At 34.7% G+C, this 21,349-nt stretch overlaps 3 protein-coding genes across 3 annotated transcripts; all 3 read right to left on the reverse strand.

Moving 5' to 3' along the window:
• Nucleotides 1–8,296: 8,296 nt before the first annotated feature.
• On the reverse strand, nt 8,297–9,313 carry LOC110727674. The gene is made up of 2 exons (XM_021907255.1): nt 8,602–9,313; nt 8,297–8,499 (listed from the first exon to the last, which is right to left on the reverse strand). The coding sequence occupies exons 1-2, from the start codon at nt 9,311–9,313 to the stop codon at nt 8,297–8,299; spliced, it is 915 nt and encodes a 304-aa protein (XP_021762947.1).
• A 3,120-nt stretch (nt 9,314–12,433) lies between these two features.
• LOC110727990 (probable N-succinyldiaminopimelate aminotransferase DapC) lies at nt 12,434–17,854 on the reverse strand. The gene is made up of 9 exons (XM_021907590.1): nt 17,207–17,854; nt 15,652–15,782; nt 15,400–15,485; nt 15,183–15,277; nt 14,819–14,915; nt 14,494–14,608; nt 14,027–14,181; nt 13,615–13,740; nt 12,434–12,918 (listed from the first exon to the last, which is right to left on the reverse strand). The coding sequence occupies exons 1-9, from the start codon at nt 17,386–17,388 to the stop codon at nt 12,685–12,687; spliced, it is 1,221 nt and encodes a 406-aa protein (XP_021763282.1). The 5' UTR covers nt 17,389–17,854; the 3' UTR covers nt 12,434–12,684.
• Nucleotides 17,855–18,552: 698 nt separating this feature from the next.
• LOC110727991 (protein ROOT PRIMORDIUM DEFECTIVE 1-like) lies at nt 18,553–20,878 on the reverse strand. Its single transcript, XM_021907591.1, has one exon. The coding sequence runs from the start codon at nt 19,870–19,872 to the stop codon at nt 18,643–18,645; it is 1,230 nt and encodes a 409-aa protein (XP_021763283.1). The 5' UTR covers nt 19,873–20,878; the 3' UTR covers nt 18,553–18,642.
• Between the last annotated feature and the right edge of the window lie 471 nt (nt 20,879–21,349).

Here is a 21,349-nt window from a genome sequence, read left to right on the forward strand (position 1 = left end):
CCTAGTATCATGTTTAGGGAAAAAGTTATAATATCAAATATACTTATTATGATTCCTGCGATGTCTTCTATTCTCTTCCTAATATTTATGATTGTTAGTATCATGTTAGGGTTGAAGATTTGATTTTTATTGCTTAGTGACATGTTAGGGTTTGTTATTAATCTTGTTAGTATCATGCCTAGGATCTTGCTATTTTTATTATGCTTTAATATTAGCATGAACATGATTATGATTATAATTGTTATAATTTATGATGATTGTGAATATTATTGTTATTATTATTTTGATGATGATTATTTTATTTATAATTATTATTCATGATGTTGATTATTTATTATGTTGCTTATGATTATGATTATGATTATTTTATTTATAATTATTATTCACGATGATGATTATTTTATTTATAATCTTGTTAGTATCATGATTATGATTATGTTGATTATAATTGTTAGGGCTAAAGATTTGATTTTTATTGCTTAGTGACATGCTAGGGTTTGTTATTAATCTTGTTAGTATCATGCCTAGGATCTTGATACTATTATGCTTTAATATTAACATGAACATGATTATGATTATAATTGTTATAATTTATGATGATTATGATTATTATTATAATTATTATTCATGATTATGATTATTATGTTGCTTGATGCTTATTTATTGTTATTGCTTGATCACACCTTTTATGCATGTTTAAAGGGAATTTGTACTTGTAATCATGCTTAATAAGATAATTAATAATCTTGTTTAGGGTTAATATGATTATAATTTCAAGTGATCGCCAATAATAGATTTATTTGTGCATTATATTCAACCAACATAGATAAACAGGTTTAGGGTTAATCCTATTGATTGCATGTTAATTAAAAAGCGCACATGAATACGATCAGAATAAAGTAGAGGCCTATTATTAGCGCAGGTTCAATCTCTTTTAGGTTGGATTTGTACCTTCATCCCCGAACCCTTATTTGGTTCTAGATCTTATGGAGTTAACGATCTCTTGGATCGTTAAGGGGTGTAACCTTCACCCTGTGAACGGTTTACAAGTTCCTAAAACTTGTTGGCGACTCTTTTGCTCTATCTTCTTCCCTTTTGGACGCCACCGTACTTTAGCGTATGATCACAGTGGGGTTCAAGCTAGGGGTTAACACTTGAAATTTATTCCGCCTACACCGACCCAGAAATCGTTTTTTTTGTTTGAAAATATTTCCAACTACATCCCGATTCCATGTTTGCAATTCACTCGAAAGTCTCAATAAAGAGGACATGAGGTCTCCCTGATTATCCCACTTCTTTGCCACGAAATTTTAAAATTTTTTGTGTGTTAGCCAAGTGGCTTGAAATCGAAAGGGACGGTGGATCGCTTGCAAAGGAGTAACCCATTAGGAGAAATAAAGATGGGGCAGTGATTAGAATGTACAGCAGTGAGATGCTTCATCGACGCCTTATCAAAACTAACTGCCCATTTATCATTACACAAGGCACGGTCCAATCTAGCACTTTGGCTAGTTTTGAGAGATTTGCCTCTTGACCAAGTATGGGTAGCCCCTGCAAACTCCACTTTTAAAAGGTGCATGTCCTCAACCCATTCATTGAATAAGATAGATCTCCTATTCGTTTCATGGCAGGACTTATTTCTTTCCAATGGAAACCTTGTATCATTGAAGTCACCCGCAAGAAGCCAAGGTTCATTGTGATTTTCAGCAAAAAATTTCATCTCACTCCAAAGTTCTTTCCTTTTTGCAGGGTTGGGACTTGCATAGACAGCAGAGAAATACCATGGTACTCCACCCACATGAGAGATTTCCATTGTGATGTGTTGATTATGTTTTAGAATCGAATTTACGATGACTATGGCAGTTCTTCAATAAACCCAAATTCCTCCACTGAAATCGGTTGCATCTACCCTTGTATGACCATCATAGCCAATTATTGAGGCAATCTTAGTTTCTTGCTCCCCACCCATGTGCGTTTCTACAAGAGTAAGAACATTAGGTTGGTTTATTTTTACAAGATCTTTTAAGGTAGTAATGAAACTCTTACTACCCGCTCCTTGCACATTCCACACCATACATGATATAGGTGATGAATTCAGACTCAAATTTGGGATACAATCTTCCATAGCAACTGGTATTGAAGGTAGAGAGGCCACATAGGCTAGCGTTATTAAATTCAGCAAACGCTGAAACTCAACTGGAATTTTTGCGGTTATTACTAACCCGGGTGGGTTTGAGATTGGTGGTAACATTGATTCCATTAGCATCTCCATCACATGCACTATGGGGCACATAGTTGTTTGGTACGGTTGATCCATTGGCATACCCACACATAATATCTTCTTTGGAGGAGTTGTTACAGCAATTGGGGATGGAGTTCGAGACATGTGTGATGGCTAGGGATTGCTCAATGTGGCTTAGTGATTGCTTTTCAGTTTCTTCAATAGGCATAGGAATAGCTTCTGTGTTCTTCTTATTAGCCTCGGAGGTACCCTCTAGATTCTCTATTCCTTGCAGTGCTGGACTTGTATTTTTGGTAACAAATTGTGCTTTCCTTTAGAGGTATGGCAATCTTTTTCTGTGTTGCAATTTTTTTCTTTTCTTGAAAAACTTTTTTTGGAATATTTTTTTCTTTGGAAAATTGCTGACTTGGTGGATTATTATTCAAATTGAAAATAATCGGAATATCTTCCATACGTCTATCATGCTGAGAATCATCACCCAAATGGATAGAATTTGCAAAACTTCCAAGTTTATCCTTTGAGGTATCAACTAAATCTTCCAGCTCATTGTTGCCTTCCTTTTCTATTTCCATATCCTCCTCATTTTGTGATTGCAAAATATCAAATCTTGAACCTCTTCCTTGAGTTTCTCCATTAGATACGGGTACCTTATTCTTTCCATAATTAGTTGCGATCTTCACTGCTCCTAGGGTTGCTTTATCTCCCACCTTGGCACCACCAGCTTTGTCCTTCACCACCTCTGCTGTTGTTTTTTCCGGCTTTGTGTTCCTTTTCCTTGCAGGCTTCTTTACAAACATCCAAGACCCAAAGTTCTCCAATTCTTCAGGTTTATGATTATGACCATGAAGAGGGTTGTCATGAACAACCATTAAAGCATTTTCACCATCCATTTTCAATAGAGGGCAATCAACTTCCACATGGCCCAACTTGCCACACTTAAAGCATACCATACGAATGCCTTCATATTGTATCCTCCAAATTCTCCCTTTAAGCCAGAATTTTGATAATAGTGGCTTAGATAGATCAATTTCCACACTGAGACGTGTGAACTGTCCCCTCTCCGCTTGAGCTGCGGTCTTGTCTACTCGAAGGACCTTTCCTATATTTGTACCAATCTTGTTTAGAAAATTGATATTAAAATACTCCACATGCAAGTTAAGGATACGAACCCAGGCAGTGAGAACCTTAATTGGAGCTTCATCTGGCACGAAATTTGGTATCCATTTTCTAATAGTAAGGTAGTCATCATCAAGTAGCCAAGGTCCTTGAGATAATACATAATTATAATCAGCACTATTTGAGAATCGAGCAATGTAGAAATCACAGCCAATATCAGTGAGGGCAAGTTCACCCCTGATATTCCACTTTTTTCAATTGCCTCATTAATCCCATGTAACACTGAACATCTTGATGATTAAAGAATCCTTCCATGGTTTTCTCAGCATTTTTTTCTCCTCCTTTGATAGTTGTATAACAGGACATCTATCATCATTAAGAACCTCCTCAGGAATCTCTTCATCATCGGAAATGTCATCCTCATCCTCTACCTCAATTGGGATGATCGATTGCAGATTAGTTTCCTTTCTAGAAAAAACCCTTTAGCATGTCTCTAAAAGATCGACCATTCCCCTATTGATAAGGGTTCTGATGAGACACAGGGTTCTCATATTCGTGAGCATCTTCATTTGCTTCTCCCATATTCAAATCCTCCCTTTTAGAATTTGGGCCATTTTCATGATTGAAAGCGAATTGAGTGTTTTTCCTTTTCGGTTTTTTTGTTTGAGCGCATCAATTGATCATGTTCCTCAGTAGAATGATTTTCACCATTCTCAGTTGCCTTTACGTTCGCTCGTTTTTCCGTAGAGAGCATTTTTAATCGTTTTTTTCACTATTTTTTTAATATTATTTTTGTTAAAGTTTTACCGATAGAAAGTTTTATAAAGGAGTAAGAGAAGATGGAGAAATTGATTATGTATATTGCTCCGGTAACATGGCTTATATAGCCAAGAGTTTTACATATAATGCCACACAAGTTCACAAGTCTTTGGACTTGTGTGAACATTGTGAAATCAAATCAAATAATTATAGGCATTCATATTTATCTTCTAACACTCCCCCTTGAATGCCCATACTTATTATACAGAAAGGTATTTATTGCCTCATTAAAAACCTTGCTAGGTAAAACCCTTATGGGGTAAATACCATAGCTAGGGAAAAAGAGTACAACGATATAGTATTATATGCTTTGGTATACTTCCTCGTTAAAAACCTTGTCAGGAAAAACCCGGTGGGATAAAAACCTGATCGAAGGGAAAAAGAGTGCAGTACATATAATACTCCCCCTGATCTCAGCATAGTTCACGAAGATGTCGCATTCCGATTTTGTGAACTAACTGTTCAAATTTCTTCGAAGGAAGTGATTTGGTGAAAAGGTCGACAAGATTTTCACAAGACTGAATTTGCTGGATATTTATTTCCTCGTCCTTTTGCAGATCATGTGTGAAGAACAGTTTTGGGGCAATATGTTTCGTTTTATCTCCCTTAATATATCCTTCAGTTACTTGAGCGATACATGCTGTATTGTCTTCAAAGATGATGGTTGGGTCTTATGTTATTGCGTTCATTCCACACTCCTTTTGGATATTACTGATCATCGACCTCAGCCACACACATTCTCGTCCTGCTTCATAGAGGGTTATCAACTCTGCATGATTTGATGATGTCGCGGTCAATGTCTGCTTTGTTGATTTCCATGATATTGCAGTGCCGCCATAAGTGAATACATATCCATTTTGTGACTTGGCATTTTGAGGATTTGATAAGTATCCAGCGTTTGCATACCCAATGAGAGCAGCATCTTGTTTTGGTTGGTAATATAAACCAAGGTCTTGTGTCCCTCGTAGGTACCGGAGTAAGTGTCGAACTCCCTTCCAATGCCTATATGTTGGTGCATTGCTGTGCCTGGCTAACAAATTCACAGAGAAAGCTATGTCGGGTCTAGTATTGTTAGCTAAGTACATTAAGGCTCCAATTGCACTTAAGTATGGTACTTCTGGACCCAGAATCTCTTCATTTTCTTCTCGGGGTCTGAATGGATCATTTTTCATATTCAAAGAACGAACAACCATTAGGAAGTTGGTTGGGGTTGCTTTGTCCATGAAGAAACGTTTCAAAACTCTTTCTGTATAGTTTGATTGATGGACAAAAATGCCATGACTCAAGTGCTCAATTTTTAGTCCAAGGCAAAATTTAGTTTTCCCAAGGTCTTTCATCTCAAATTCTTTCATCAAGTATTTTGCAGTTTTCTCGAGTTCATTTGGGGTTCCGATGATATTTAAATCATCAACATAAACTGCAATGATAGCGAATCCTGATTGTAATCGCTTTATGAAAACACAGGGACTAACTTGGTTGTTTTTGAATCCTTCTCTCATAAGGTATTCACTCAGACGGTTGTACCACATCCTTCCAGATTGTTTCAATCCATAAAGTGACCTTTTTAGTTTTATGGAAAGCAGTTGTCTAGGCTTGTGGTTTTCTGGTAGTTTTAGTCCTTCGGGGACTTTCATGTAAATGTCCGTATCGAGTGACCCATACAAATACGCGGTCACTACATCCATTAATCGCATTTGCAGTCCTTTTGTGACTGTCAAACTTACCAGAAATCTTAATGTAGTTGCATCAACCACTGGAGAATATGTTTCTTCATAATCAATCCCTGGAATTTGAGAAAAATCCTTGGGCTACAAGTCTTGCCTTGTATCTAACTATTTTCATTTTTCTCATTACGTTTTCTTACAAATACCCATTTGTATCCAACGGGTTTTACACCTGCTGGTGTAAGGGTTATTTTCCCAAAAACTTCTCGTTTTTCAAGTGACTTTAACTCAGCCAGCATTGCCTCCTTCCACTTTGGCCAATCACTCCTACGTCGACATTCTTCTACAGTTCTTGGTTCAACATCATTTTCATCAGACACAATGTCGATTGCGATGGAATTTGCAAATGTTTCATTAACGATAACATCTTTCCTATTCCACTGAGTCTTTGTAGAGACGTAATTCATTGAAATTTCATTGTTATCGATGTTTTGAACATCTTGTTCATTTCCCGTAGGGTTGTCTTCTTGTTCGTCCCCTTTTGGATTATCATCATTTTCTTTACTTTCATCCACATTTGGTTTTTCTTGACCTTCTGACGGGGGAACATCATTAGTCTCATTTTCTATTCCATCCAATCTTTTCAATTTTCTTGGCTTAGAATCTTTTGAACCAAGTGGTCTTCCACGCTTTCTGCGTGCCTGAGATTCATTTTCTATGGCCTTATTACCAGTTGGGATTTCAATACGTGCAGGGGCATTTTCTGCTGGTATATGTGATTTTTTCACCTTCTTTGTGTCTACAAATGCATCAGGCAATTGATTTGCAACACTTTGTAAATGAACAATTTTCTTAATTTCTTGTTCACACATATTTGTTCGTGGGTCTAACATCAACAGTTGTGTTGCATTCCAAATGAGTTCAATTTCTTTCTTATGTGGGTCCACTTTCTCTCCCCCTAAGGCTGGGAATACTGTTTCATTAAAGTGACAGTCCGCAAATCTAGCCGTAAATAAGTCACCAGTCAATGGTTCAAGGTATTTAATTATAGAGGGGGATTCAAACCCGACATAAATTCCCAGCCTTCTTTGTGGACCCATTTTTGTTCGTTGGGGTGGAGCAATGGGAACATATACAGCACAACCAAAGATTTTTAGATGTGAGATACTTGGTTCTCGACCACAAACAAGTTGTAGTGGTGAGAATTTATGATAAGCTGTAGGTCTCAATCTAATTAGCGGTGCTGCATGTATTATAGCATGTCCCCAAGCAGATGATGGCAATCTTGACCTCATTAATAATGGTCTTGCAATCAATTGTAATCTCTTAATTAGTGATTCAGCTAGACCATTATGTGTATGAACATGAGCTACTGGGTGTTCAACATCAATTCCAATTGACATACAATAATCATTAAATGTTTGGGATGTAAATTCCCCAGCATTGTCAAGTCTTATTTTCTTTATTGTATGATCTGGGAATTGTGCTCTTAATTTGATGATTTGGGCAAGTAATTTTGCTAAGGCAACATTTCTACTTGAAAGTAGACTAACATGTGACCATCGTGTAGAGGTATCAATTAAAACCATGAAATATCGAAATGGTCCACATGCTGGATTAATTGGCCCACATATGTCTCCCTGAATTCTTTCCAAGAATTTTGGAGATTCAGTAGCAATTTTGTTCATAGATGGCCTTATTATTAATTTGCCAAGTGAACATGCAAAGCATGTTAATTTATCTGATCGGGGAATTTTGACATTTCTTATTGAATGTCCAACTGAATGTGCTATTATTCTTTGCATCATCCCAGTTGCTGGATGTCCCAAACGATCATGCCATAAAATAATCAAATGTTTGTCATCTAACTTCTGGTTAGATACCATATTGATTTCCACGGGTCGTATGTTTATACGATATAACCCCGAAGAGTATGCTGGCAATTTCTCATATATATGTTTCTTGCCATGTTTTTCTGCCGTGAGGCATATATACTTTTTTTGATCTGTTGTCATTGTTTCTAGATGATAGTCATTTTGGCGTACATCTTTAAAGCTTATGAGATTTCTTCGAGATTTACTCGAATATAAAGCATTATTGATTATTAATTTTGTTCCATTTGGAAGCATTATACAAGCCTTTCCAGATCCTTCAATTAATTTAGCTGACCCGGAAATGGTGTTTACATTTGCTTGAAACAACTTTAGTTGTGAAAAATATTTTCTATCTTTTAAGATAGTATGTGTTGTTCCACTATCCAAAAGGCATTGATATTCGGAACTAACTTCAGGTAGATCCATATCTTCATAAAATAAATTTGAGATTAGTTTAGAATAATATCATACAAACTTTTATTGATGATAGAGATTTAAAGTACATGACTAGAAATTTAAAATACAGGGAACTAAGAAAATACATTAAAACATAGCATATGTTACATTAGTAGATGAGAAACCTAAGTATTGTTGTTTTCTCCAAGAATGAAATCATTTCCAATTTCAGCATTATCTATGAAATAATCAGACACATCAAGGCAAGGACAAGGAGCATTTTCCTCATTAACATAATTTGCTTCTGCATTTTTCTCTTTGCCTTTTACAGAAGCCTGGTAAAGGTCTACCAAATGTTTGGCCGTTCGACAAGTACATCCCCAATGTCCTGTCATGCCACATCTGTAACATGTGTCTTTTCCTTTCGAAGGAGTTTGTTTGTGGCTTCCAGATGACTGTCCCTTCTGTTTTTCAAAATTTTTGAAATTACTGTTTCTTTGAAAATTATTTCTACCACGACCACGGCCGCGTCCGCGATAATTTCCACGGCCTCTTCCACGGCCATTGTAATTTCCACGTCCACCTCTTCTTGTAGCATTTGACTCGGGTGGATAGGAATTTGTTTCATTTGCCTCATGATGAGTGGCCAAAGACCCAGTTGGTCTCAGGTTATGATTTTTCAACAAAAGTTCACTATTTTGTTTCGCAACAAGCAATATACTCATTAATTCATTGAACTTTTTAAAACCTCTTTCACGATATTGTTCTTGCAACAGTATGTAACTTGCATGAAAGGTAGTGAGTGTTTTTTCAATCATCTGTTCATCTTTAACCGGATGATCACAGTATCTCAATATAGACACTATCTCATGTATGGTTGAATTATAATTAATTACAGATTTGAAATCCTGGAACCGTAAATTTGTCCAATCAAATAATGTCTTAGGCAGGAGCACCCTTTTGTGGTGTCCAAATCTTTCATTAAGGCAATCCCATAATTCTTTGGGATCTTCAACCATCATGTACTCAGTTTTAAGGCCTTCATGTAAATGATGCCTTAACAACACTAAGGCTTTTGCCTTATCTTGTTCAGTGATAGGTTTTTCAACCGTCATTGCAGAAGAGGTAGCATCAGTTGTTTGACCAGAGGGACTTTTATTTTCTTTAACAGTGTGCTCCAAACCTTGAGCTTTCAAATTCATCATTGCATCCACTTTTCATTCCAGAAATTTCTTTCCAGATAAATCTAAGATGCTGAACTGTCTTTTCATAAGGTCTCCCATTTTAGCTACAACAAATTTCGTGATAATTAGATTATAATAACAAATTATATGTACAACTCACATGTTTAGTTCTTCCATATTTATAATTAAGTTAATAAGACACGTGATAATTAAATTTAATAATAATAAACCATAAATAATATACTCTTTTCTCCCCCTTGGTTTATTATTGTGAGTAATTATATGATTAGACAAAAATTAATCATGTTAGTTGCAAAAAAAAACAGCAAAACGACAACAATGACAGTAGTAACAATAATTATAATGATAACGGTAATATTATACAATGATGATTAATAACAAAAAACAACATAATAAAACAAAAACAAGCTTTTAATATACTAAAACGACAAAATAAGTGAGTTTTACTTATACATAATGACAAAAATTAATATTGCTACTAATAGAACTACAAGTGCCGTAATTAGAAGGAAATATTGTTTTATCTCCCTTAAATCTTCTTCAAAAGTGAAGTTGTGGGTGTTTGGTTGCCGTCGTCAGGGAACATATCGGAGAAGAAGGGGGTGAAAAAAAAAATTTAGGTGATTTTTGGATAAAAAGTGGGAAGAGATAAAGGATTTGTGGTGAAATTGGGGGAAAAATCCGTCTTTTATAGAGGTAGGTTTATCCGTTACTGTTCTGTACAACTGTAAAAATATCATATAATAGTCTAACGTACTGGCATAAAATTATGGTCCATATATATATATTTATAATTGTAAAAGGTTATCACACTGGGAATGCAAGCCATAGTGGTCCGAGAGCCCTAATATCTATAAAAGATCATGGGTTCGAAAACGGAAAGAAACACAAAAAAGTATGTAAAAGTAAGAAAAATAATAAGTATAAAAAGGCTGCATCTTTTTGTTAATCTAGTTAATAATAATATGCATGCAAAGCTACTACTTAGCAATTATAATAACTAAGATAAAAATTTACGTAAAATGAGTATGTAATATCAACATGGATCAAACAAAGAAACATCAACATGAATAAACAAAAGATGATAGTAGTAAATTCACAAGTAAGAGAACTTTCACCGTTGTGTTTTTTGAGGTATATATAGTAAATGTTTGAGTTTCTGTTATAGAGGATCTCAAATATGGGCAATTATAGAGCATACTCCTCGAAACAGTTAGAAGTAGATAATATTATTTTGTTATAAATTTTTATAAGTAGGTATAAATATACCTGACTGAAAACTGGTGCTGATAACGTGTTAAAGTATTACCGATAGAAAGTTTTATAAAGGAGTAGGAGAAGATGGAGAAATTGATTATGTATATTGCTCCGGTAACATGGCTTATATAGCCAAGAGTTTTACATATAATGCCACACAAGTTCACCAGTCTTTGGACTTGTGTGAACATTGTGAAATCAAATCAAATAATTATAGGCATCCATATTTATCTTCTAACAATTTTTAGTTTGTCTTGTGACACTTTTAGTTAGTGGAATGGTGGTTGTTAATTTTAAAAAAAAAAAATTCCAGTGGAGTTGCTGGGTTCTAATAGCCGGTGGATATGGGGTGGTCAGGGAAGGAGGGTGGGGCTGGGTTGTGGGGCTGGGTTTTCTAAATTTTTTTTAATGATCTGTTAATAGCTAGCACGTGGCATATAACTTACAAAAATCGATCATCAATAGGTAATGGATCTTTAGATGAAGGTGGGGTATAAAGATTGGATTTTTGTGGAATTAAATGAAAGTTGAATTTTTTAGAGAAGAAAGTGCAAAGGTTGAATTTTTAATTTCCATTTTTCCTTTGAAATTTATGTCAAAAATTTAAACAGAAAAAAATTGTTAGAGATTAAAATATTATAAGAAATATATAAAATGATATACTCGTATAAAATTTAAAGTTTGATTTCAAGTGCAAAAATCAGCGAATAATAATTTATGATTTAAATTATTTAAAGATAAAAAATTATCTTTCGCTAATATTTAACTAATGAAATACCATATTTACAATATATTCATGTTTAAGAAATTCAACTGTCACCTTTGTTAATTGGACTCGGCATTTTGGCCGCCGAACGCGCGTCGACACGACGCGTATGGGATTCGGACACGAAATTCGTGTCCAATTCATCAACTTCTCCTCGGATTCAGCAGAATCCCTAATCCCCAAATTAAAAAAAATGAAGTAATAAAACTATAGGGCTTTTACTTGTGGGCTTCTGGCGAGCCAAACGCCATTCTGATTTTGCATCGAGGGTGATGGAGAAAAGAGACTCCATTGAAGTGCAGGGAGTTTTTTAGGTGAAGAAGAAGATACGAAGAGAGAGACAAGCAAAAGAAAAGAAAATGTTTTACAGTACTTTTTTTTTGTTTTGTTTCTCTCTCTTGCTTACATCTGTCTTTTAATTCACGTGACTCTTACTTCTTAACAGCCTATATTTTCTTTTTTATTTTCATAAAGGCTGTTGACTTTGTTGGAATTTCTTTTTTCTTTTTTCTATCCTGGCCCACATCAGACATCCTTTTTCTTTGCTTTTTTTTTCAAACACAATTCAAACTACTACGTATTTGTTGGCGGTATTTTTAACCAAGTGGACTTTAAAATTGGGCTTCCATATGACTTAGAAAATATTTGATATATATATCCCAAAATTTTGGACTTTGTCGAATTGGACACCTTGACGCGTGTCCGTGTCCGACACCCGTACTCGAGTCCTGGTAACATAGACTGTCACATAACTAACAACAACAAATAAAATAAGAAACAATAATGAATAAATTCGCATTATTGAAAAAAAAAATTATACTTTTCTAATAGGCAATATAATTGCAGCCTGTTCATATTTACTGAAATAAGCTGAGTTGAACTGAACTGAACTGATTGGAGCTGAGCTGAACTGAACTGATTGGAGCTGAGCTGAACTGAACTAAGCTGAAATGAATATTTTATGAGAGAGGGAAATTAAGAGTTAAACTGAACTGAACTGATTGGAGCTGAACTGAACTGATTGGAGCTGAACTAAACTGAAAATAAGTAAATATGAACAGGCCCTAAATTATTATATGTTTTTTGTCTAAAACTATTAAATGGTGAAATATATCAAATAATTTCCTTTCAGAAAAAAGAAATAAATCAAATAATTAAAATAAAATATTAGAGTCTATCTAACTAAGAAAAACATCTTTTCTTGAGATTTATATAGTAAAAATCCATAAAATACACGAGCTTTCATCTAGAACAAAAATAAGTGAAAGAATTGAATTACCATTTTAATGTGATGCCTCTATGTTGCTAATAAAGAACAGCATAATTGATGAATTTCAACAACAGATTACAAAACTGTCTCTGGGTCATTTTCAGAGTGAAAGAGCTTGAGATGACCAGACGAGTTTAGAAGTGCACTTATCCTACGGAGAGCAGCAATTAGTGTCTGACTGCTTTTGCAGAAAGCAAATCTGATGTACCTTCTTTGATAACCATCAGGTGGACGCTTTGTATGGAAAAATCCACATCCTGGAACTGCAACTACGCCTGCCTGTTTTATCAGTTCTTCAACAAAATCTATCTGCAAGAAAGTGACCCTGAAATTTAGTGAAGTTCAACAAACACACATTGCATTGACAATTATGACAAAAAACTTAGCTTTGGTTAGCTATGGACTAACTATAAACGACTAATTAAGCTTGTGTGCTGCTTATAATTCGTAGTTATGCACACAGGTAGTCATTTCATTTTAATCCAGGGTCCAAGGATAATAGCCTCTGCATATTACAAGGGTTAAGGCGATACATACATCTAATTTCCCCAAGGGTTGACAAGTTTATAGCCATCATAAGCTATGAATGGATATCAGGGGGGGCCCTCAGGGGGACTTCGGTTGTTCTATGGGGACTTTGGGGATTTATTGGCTGTATTTTTGGGTTTAATGGGATTGTATATTTGTGATATGCAGTTTCTGCAATTTGTAAATCTCTGTTATAACTTTGGAATGGCATTACGGTGACAACCAGGATGCTGATAATGACATATAAATCCAATACATAAAATGCATCAATAAACACTCATCACATAATAATTTGATATTTATATAGTTGATTACTTGATGAATAATGCCTCCTCCTTCATAATCCATATTGATTTATATTTTGCTATAAGACATAATCTTTTTCTTTGGAGGATGGCGAGTGGTGACAAATAAACTGCATATGCATTCCATTACTAAAATAATGTGAATAGAAAGTATTGGGAAGACACAACTTACGTCACAGTTACTGTAATCCTTGGGAAGCTCTGTGAACATGAAAAATGAACCCTGAGGCTTAAACTCAGTCTGAAAACCAATCCCACTGAGTAATTCTGCTATGAAGTCCCTTCTGGATTCAAAATCCTAGGAAACAGAAGTTGTAGTGGTAAATTTTTTTAGAGACCACAGCACTGCACTATAAGGAGGAGAGATAATTGAGGATGCCCCAGTTTCTCATGGTGAGAAACAAATTTTGTTTCTCACATGACATTTTCGTAAATAAACCAACAACTTTATTCAACTGTGGAGCCTATAATAATGAAAAAGTTGTTGATTTATTCACGAAAATGCCCTCATGAGAAACAAATTTCGTTTCTCACCATGAGAAATAGGGAATTTCCCAGAGATAATTAGCTGTTATAAATCTTACTGTTCTAAGTGACTCGTAATATTCTGGGGGGCTCTGCAAAGCTACCAAGGCAGCTTCTTGGAAAGGTGCAGGAGCAGAATCTGTTAGTCTTATATGTATGTTTCTTATAGCATCAGCTATACATGCAGGGGCAATGGCCCATCCGATCCTCCAACCTACAAGAGTAGAAGATGATCCAAAAAATTATTTACCAGGCAAAACAATTTACCAAGATTAGAAAATTTTAACAAAAGCAACTGGCCAATTTTATAACAGGAAAAAGAAACTCAATTTCATATTTCATAACTTTCAAATTCCCAAATTTAATTGCAGATAATTGTCCCCATAACTCCACAAGTAATAAATCTCATAACATGGATCCAACCCTGTATGCGAGAGTGCCACTAAAGAAGATAGGATCCATCCCTGTATAAGAAAGTGCCAAATATGAAAATGGTTGCATAGTGTGGAAAGGCAGTTGAGATCACCTGTCACACAATAAGTTTTAGACAAAGAAGAAGTGATGATGGTCCGCTCTTGCATTCCTGGAAGAGAAGCGAGGGATATGTGCCTTTCATTATCATAAGTTATGTATTCATACACCTGGAAAACATGATTATCTCAATATAAGATGTGGGTTTCACTGTCACCTAGTACTCTAGTAGATGTCATAAGTCTTATGGCAACTATTGATCATAAAAACAGCATTAGTATGCAAAAATAAAGACATCATGGGACACCATATAGTACACTGAGCCTTAAATGAAAAAAAACTTTGATGCCATTTGAAGTAAGAAAATTATCTGCCCGTACTTCATCTGTAACAGCTAGGCAGTCCCATTTTTGGCAAGCTTCAGCAATTATGTCCAGCTCGTCTACTCCAAACACTTTCCCTGTAGGATTATGAGGGCTGTCATTTTGTATCAGTAATTTACATCATATGTAGCAGTTTCAGTATACTACATAGTTGTGATTTGAAACATAGTCATCATACTCATCAAACCAACCAAGTGATGATACCAAGCTAACAAACTTTTTCTTCTTTTGACAAATCGCATTTAAAGCCTATAGCAAAGTTATTTAAAATTGCTCCTTTATTTTCTCCTCAATAGCAAAGAATTTAGGGTGCATGACTAAATAATATTGGAGAGTAAAGAACTGCAAAAAATTTCCAAACCTGTTCAATACTATAGCTTTTGTCTTGGAAGTACAAGCCTTCATGAGTTTTTCTGGGTCCAGAGTCCAATAAGGAGGGTCTAAGGGCACAAATACCTGGCCAAAAAATCAGAGTTCAGTCAAATGATATACGGAGCATGTTTTAGCCGTATTCTATTAAATCATTCGGGATTAGTGAGCTGAATTAAGCCTCAGGCAAACCATAAAAAAGGGCTTACTGGGACTCCTCCAGCCATACTAATGCAAGATTCATATGTCTCATATGACGGGTCAAGCACGATAACTTCATCACCTCGATCAATTACTGCACATTGCATTCGGAGAATACCATTGAAAACTTGTTAGAACTACTATCTTAAAATTTACTGAAACACAATGTAATGCAATTTCTGCCAGATAGTGTGCACGTCTTCCTTTTTAGCCATTGCATTACCCTGTGTTGCACTGTACCAAGCATAAGATGAACTTACAGGCAAACATTGCTGCAGCAAACGCCTCAGTTTGACCACAACAAATCACTATATCTGTTGCAGGGTCAATATCCATACCGTGCATGTCTTTCATATTCTTTGCTACATAATCACATATTTCCTGCACATGTCTACAAATCTATAGTCAGATTCAGACTCCATATACCAAATCAAATCTCAAGGATCACAATCCTATACTAGCTTAATTAACAAACTTGCTCATACAAGCTATACCTCAGCACTGCTTTATAGACAATTCTAATCAGCTCGGAAGCAAAAGAGACTTCTGTGTAAATAACACAATTTAAATCCTTATAACATCCAAACTAGTAACTAATCCTGGCCTCGTCCCAACTAGCAAAAACATATGCAAATAATCATTTTATTTACACATACTTCAACCATCTTTTGAGCACCCATAGTATAATTCCAGCTCAAAACTGCCTATTAGGCACATTCAATACTCCCCTTCTATGATAAAACAGAGACGGTCCTTATAAGATTGGTCCACATCAAATGAAATTAAAATTTCAACTCCATACCTGTATACAACATATTTACTTCTAGTGCTAAGAGCCTAAGACTGCTAACAAATGCAAACCATCAGCATGTACATTATAACCCCGGTGTAATTTTACACCCTCTCACATTCCCCTATGGCATGATCATAATCTATCCAATATGTTTATATGTCCCCTCGGAACACTTTTTTTTTTTAGTAATTTGCTTATTTGGTTGTATCATGCATTGGGTTGTTTGATAGAAATTGCCTAATTTTCCAATTTTTATAACAAAGTATCCCAAGAATATCCATCAAGAATAACCCTAGGAAACTAAAATAAATTAAGTTATGGGTCTATTATACATCGAATATAATTTTACACTCTATCACATTCTCAGGTTGCGTAATTATAGTTTACCCACATATCCATGGAAAATTCATTCTTTTTACCCACTTAGAGCAACTACAATGGTTGGCTAATTTATTTAATAGCTTAGCATGCCAAATCATCTTCTTAAGCTACAACAATTCAAGCTATGTGTTGCTCCAATGGTTAAGCTAATTGTAAATTAATTTATTTTTAAATTAATAATAATTTTAATCTAATAAATATTTGCCAAGCTAATTAGCTCTACAAAGCTAATTTGCTTGCCAAAGCTAATCAACAAGATGTGAAACAATGGTGTAGCTGCTAGCTTAAGCTTTTTAATATTTGCAAGCTAGTCCCTTTTCCCAACCATTGGAGTTTCTCTTACTACTTATTTGGACCTCGCCCATACAAGCAAACGACACAAAAAAATAATCTTAGTTGTATCGTGCAACCGGTTGTACCATAGAAATAATTAAATTTACTAGTTCTATAACAATAAGGCAATAACCAAGCATCCCAAGAATATTCATGAAGAATAAACCATAAATAGGAAACTAAATTAATTTAAATCATGGGTCAAACGATCAATAACATTTTGGGGAAGGTGGGTACAAATACAAATAAATACTCAAATATAAAAGAAGAAAAAAAGTAAACAAAGGAGAGAGAAAATAATGTAAAACCTGTATTGATTAAAGTCAGAATTAATGGCAGAAACAGCAGCATTTTTGATATGGGAAGGAGCAGGAAAATCAGGGAAACCTTCAGCAAGATTAATGGCATTGCAACGTTGAGCAAGATGAGAAAGTTGTTGAATTGGTGAAGGTGTTGATGATTTTGCAAATGATGATAGTTTTTCCTCCATTTTTTTTTTTTTTTTAACTTCTGGGGTTCAAAGAAATCAAATAAAAACCTTATCTTATAATCAATGGGTCGTGCATGAAAAAGGGCGGCTTTTGTTTATAGATTAAACTTTGTGGGTATTAATTATATCATCTGAATTACTGTTAACACGTCTTAATCAGAATAATCACCAGCTGCAGTTGTACCACTACTTGTACCCGTATTCAAATTGAGTGGAAGAGTGGTGAATAGGTCGTTTGAATTGGGAAAATTTGATTTGAGTTTCGGGTAATTCGTTTTTCTTTTTGTTCTTTGCTATGGATTGTGATTAGTTTTCGAGTCAAGTTTTATATAATTTAATTATTTGGATTAGATTAGGTCAACTTTCATTTGGGTCTAAATTGAATTTTGTAATTTCAATTATAATTTGAGTTTGAGTCAAGTGTTTTTGGTGCATGTTTGATTAGTTTGGTTGACAACTTAAGGAAAGTGAAAATTCATGAAAAATTGAAAATTGATATGCTTTGTATTAAGTAGTTGTTTTGTTCACATAAGTAAAAAATGAAAGTAAAATTTCATAGGAATTTACATTTCCTACAAAGCATCAAAAGCACATCTTGATCAATTAAAATTCATTGAGATTTCAAATTCCCTTGTTGTTAACTAAACAAGTTAAGCAATTCCTACTCATAAATTAACGGTTTACAATGATAATTTAACTCCAACGTTAAACAAATAAGCACTTAATCATTAGAAAAAACTAGTAAAATTACACTTTCTAACGTGTCAAGTTTCACTTTCTAACACTAACATATTATGTACAATGATAATGTGACAAATACAAATACAAATACAAAGTATAAGATAAAAAGCCAAGAGCAAGAATTAAAGATGTTCATTTGGGTCAAACTTGTTTCTCTACTAGGAGCCTTGAGCAGAATAAACATTGCTACTGATTGCAGAGATTACATTTCCTATAGATGTCAACCAACACACTATACACAAGAATCGTGTTGCTAAGATAGCAATAGATTACTCTATAATTTCCCACAAGATTAATAATTCAGAGCTTAACAAGAAATTCCAAGCCAGACAATTTAGGTGAAATAATCACTATAAGCAGTTTATTGACATATTCCTTCTAGTTACTAGCACTCAAGAACAATAAACATATCCAAAGTAAATCAATGCAGAAAGACGATTTCATTATGAACCATAAGCATATAAAAGAGAACCGAGACAGACAGACTTCGCATGTTCAACAAAAGTCTCAATATTAATTATTCATTCTATCAGCGAAACTTGAATCCTTCCTACCGCTAAGTCCTACAAATTTGGCTTTAAATCTCAATATAGGACATGTTTTGATCAAATTCGAGCCATCATATGCCTCCTTGAGGAAAACAGTACTTCGTACACCCTTATTGGTGATATAGAAGATACCATGATGCTTAATTAAACAAAGTATTAGCCTAGCAGGTAAGAGCAACTCGGACTGAAAGGCACTCATTTGAAAAGATGTCATCCTCTTCTCAATGGTCAAGCTTAGAAGCTCATGGAGCACTGCCACAATCCTTTTCCGAGCCTTAGGATCCGCCTGATCAAACCTTCTTGCATTCAAGTATGGAGAAGGAAATTCTGTTTTCTGCCATCTTTCGAGTTCTTCAAGGAAACCTGTATTTGGCCGAAACCCAGCAGGATAGCATATACGAAATGCACAAGGACCAGGATAATTGCCATCCTTTGAAATCCTAACTTTCTTTCCTCTCCCTCCGTCCTTTAATTCTCCTTCTGGAACCAAATTCTCCTCTCGAGCAGTTACTCCTAGTGAAGAATCCCAATTTTCCAAGTGCAAGTAAGCCTTTCCATTAATATCTTTCACTGAAAAGAACTCAGGATACTTAGGAATCAATGATTTCTTGTAATCCATTGGCAAACCCAATTCATTTTCAATCAGCTCAATCTTTTCCATTGGCACCTTACAATCAATCGTCAACATTAACAACTTTCTCAAGTTCTTAACCAGAATAGGCTCCATAAGCATTCGCGCTTCATCTTCTTCTGCTGCAACTCGTTGTGCTTTGTCAGTAAGCCGAACTGCAACAGGAGCACGGTCACCACCACTAACATGAAAGATTGTAGGGTACTTTTCAATGGCAGCCATACAATTCCATTTCTGCACAAAACCCACTTCCTTTTCAAGGTCCCTAAGAAAGATACATTTGGTTTTCTGGGATTGAATGGTGTCTTTAAGCTGCAGGATTACAGCAGGCTTCTTCTGAAGGTCCATGACTTTGTCGAGTTCATGAACCCTGTAATAGATTTTCTTCTTGGGTTTGCTTCCTCCACTAGTTTTATGCCTGGTTTGTACCAACATATGACTCAAATTTTGACATGGGTTTGAATTCAATGCAGCAAAATTGTGCACAAAAACCCCATTTAAGCGAATCATATTTGAAAATGTTCTTTGAGGCATTACGTCGAACAGTTGGTGTGCAAAGTGCATTCAAAACCACTCCAACTTACCCTGACGATTTGCTTAAATAGGTAAATTGACCAAAGCAATTCTATGACTAGTTTGTAATATTGATCCCCATTATAAACAAATTTGATCAAGTTTTTCTCTTCTTTGAAAATCTGGGGAAAACAAAAATGGTAGAAGAAGGCAATGGTGGCGCTGTTTTCTTGCTAGCCATGAATTCGCTGATGAAATTAGCAGTGAATTCACGATCGCTGAGAAAGGTGGGTGGGAGATAGTGGTGATATGTAGCTGCTGGTGGTTGCAGTGAACCAACAGAGTTGCTGGTGAGAGAGGGCTAGAATTGTAGCAGCCCAGTCTATTCAAAAGGAGAAAAACCGGCGGGTGAAAATCGATTTTAGGATAACTTGAAATTGGGAGGAAAACTTTAATAGTCTAACCACTTGAGGTATCTTCACTCTCAAAATCTACACGTTTATAAGACCACTCTCATTCATGGGTAAATAAAAAAATGACATTATCTCTTTACCCACTTTCTCACTCCTCTTTTCCACTTTTTTTTCATGGGCATTTTTTTTCTAAAACTTCTCACACATTCATGGACTAAGAAAAAAACCCACACCACTCTCTCTCCTAAAATATTACTATCATTACATTATTTTTTATTTTTTTTTGGGGATTTGGTATCATGGCCCACACTACTGTGGCAATGAATTTTTGCCATTGCCATGGGCATTTGAGGATTTCCTCATGGACATTTTTTCTAATGCTCATGAGTGGGAAGCCAAAATTTCATTTTTTTCATAAAAAGGTCATAAACAAAATCGGATGAATTAAGGATATAATCGTCTATATTTATATTTAATAATGGGTAACTTTATAATATCAAGACAAAAATTAAGTTTAACTAGGTTAGATCCCGTGCCATGCACGATTTTTCAACCTTTGTCAAGGAGTTCAATTTAAAATCTTTTTTTTTTTAATCTCAAATCAAGCTACTTAATTATTTTTTTATTTTTTATTTTTTTTTATCTTTTTTGAATACATATTATATTGTTTTCTTCTATTTTGAACCTTGATGATTTTTTTATTTTTTTCAAATATGATAATTTTTCATTACCAACAATATTAAGTTGATCCCTTCAAAAAAAAATATTAAGTTGAAAAATATATATTAATGATTTTTTTTAACTATATATAAATAATCATTATACATTAAAAAGTAATCACTAATTCTTATCAAAAAAAAAAAAAAAAGGTAATCACTAATATAGGAATTTATTTATACAAAGATATGGTTAGATATTTAAGCTTATAAATATATTATTATACAATTTTTTTACCTAAATTTTGGAAGTAAATATTTTGCGTATATTTTTTGTCAATTTTTAAAAACTTTTATTTTTTTAAAATAAAATATACTAAGGACACACCAGAAGATGACACGTGTCATTACTGGTGTGTCTTTTAGTATATTGTTAAATGGGTAACTTTATAATATCAA

This window comes from Chenopodium quinoa, unplaced genomic scaffold, assembly GCF_001683475.1.
Source record: "Chenopodium quinoa cultivar QQ74 unplaced genomic scaffold, ASM168347v1, whole genome shotgun sequence".
In the NCBI taxonomy this organism is placed as follows: domain Eukaryota; kingdom Viridiplantae; phylum Streptophyta; class Magnoliopsida; order Caryophyllales; family Amaranthaceae; genus Chenopodium; species Chenopodium quinoa.

Bases quoted from the DNA above. Each gene is read 5' to 3' on its own strand.
- LOC110727991 (XM_021907591.1), bottom strand. From the start codon at position 19,872: ATGCACTTTGCACACCAACTGTTCGACGTAATGCCTCAAAGAACATTT.
- LOC110727674 (XM_021907255.1), bottom strand. From the start codon at position 9,313: ATGAATTTGAAAGCTCAAGGTTTGGAGCACACTGTTAAAGAAAATAAA. The intron at 8,500-8,601 runs GTAATTTCAAAA...GTGGCATGACAG, and splicing joins AAATAATTTTCAAAGAAACA to GACATTGGGGATGTACTTGT.
- LOC110727990 (XM_021907590.1), bottom strand. From the start codon at position 17,388: ATGGAGGAAAAACTATCATCATTTGCAAAATCATCAACACCTTCACCA. The intron at 14,609-14,818 runs GTACGGGCAGAT...CATGTTTTCCAG, and splicing joins GCCTAGCTGTTACAGATGAA to GTGTATGAATACATAACTTA. The intron at 12,919-13,614 runs GTAAGTTGTGTC...ACTTTCTTGCAG, and splicing joins AGGATTACAGTAACTGTGAC to ATAGATTTTGTTGAAGAACT.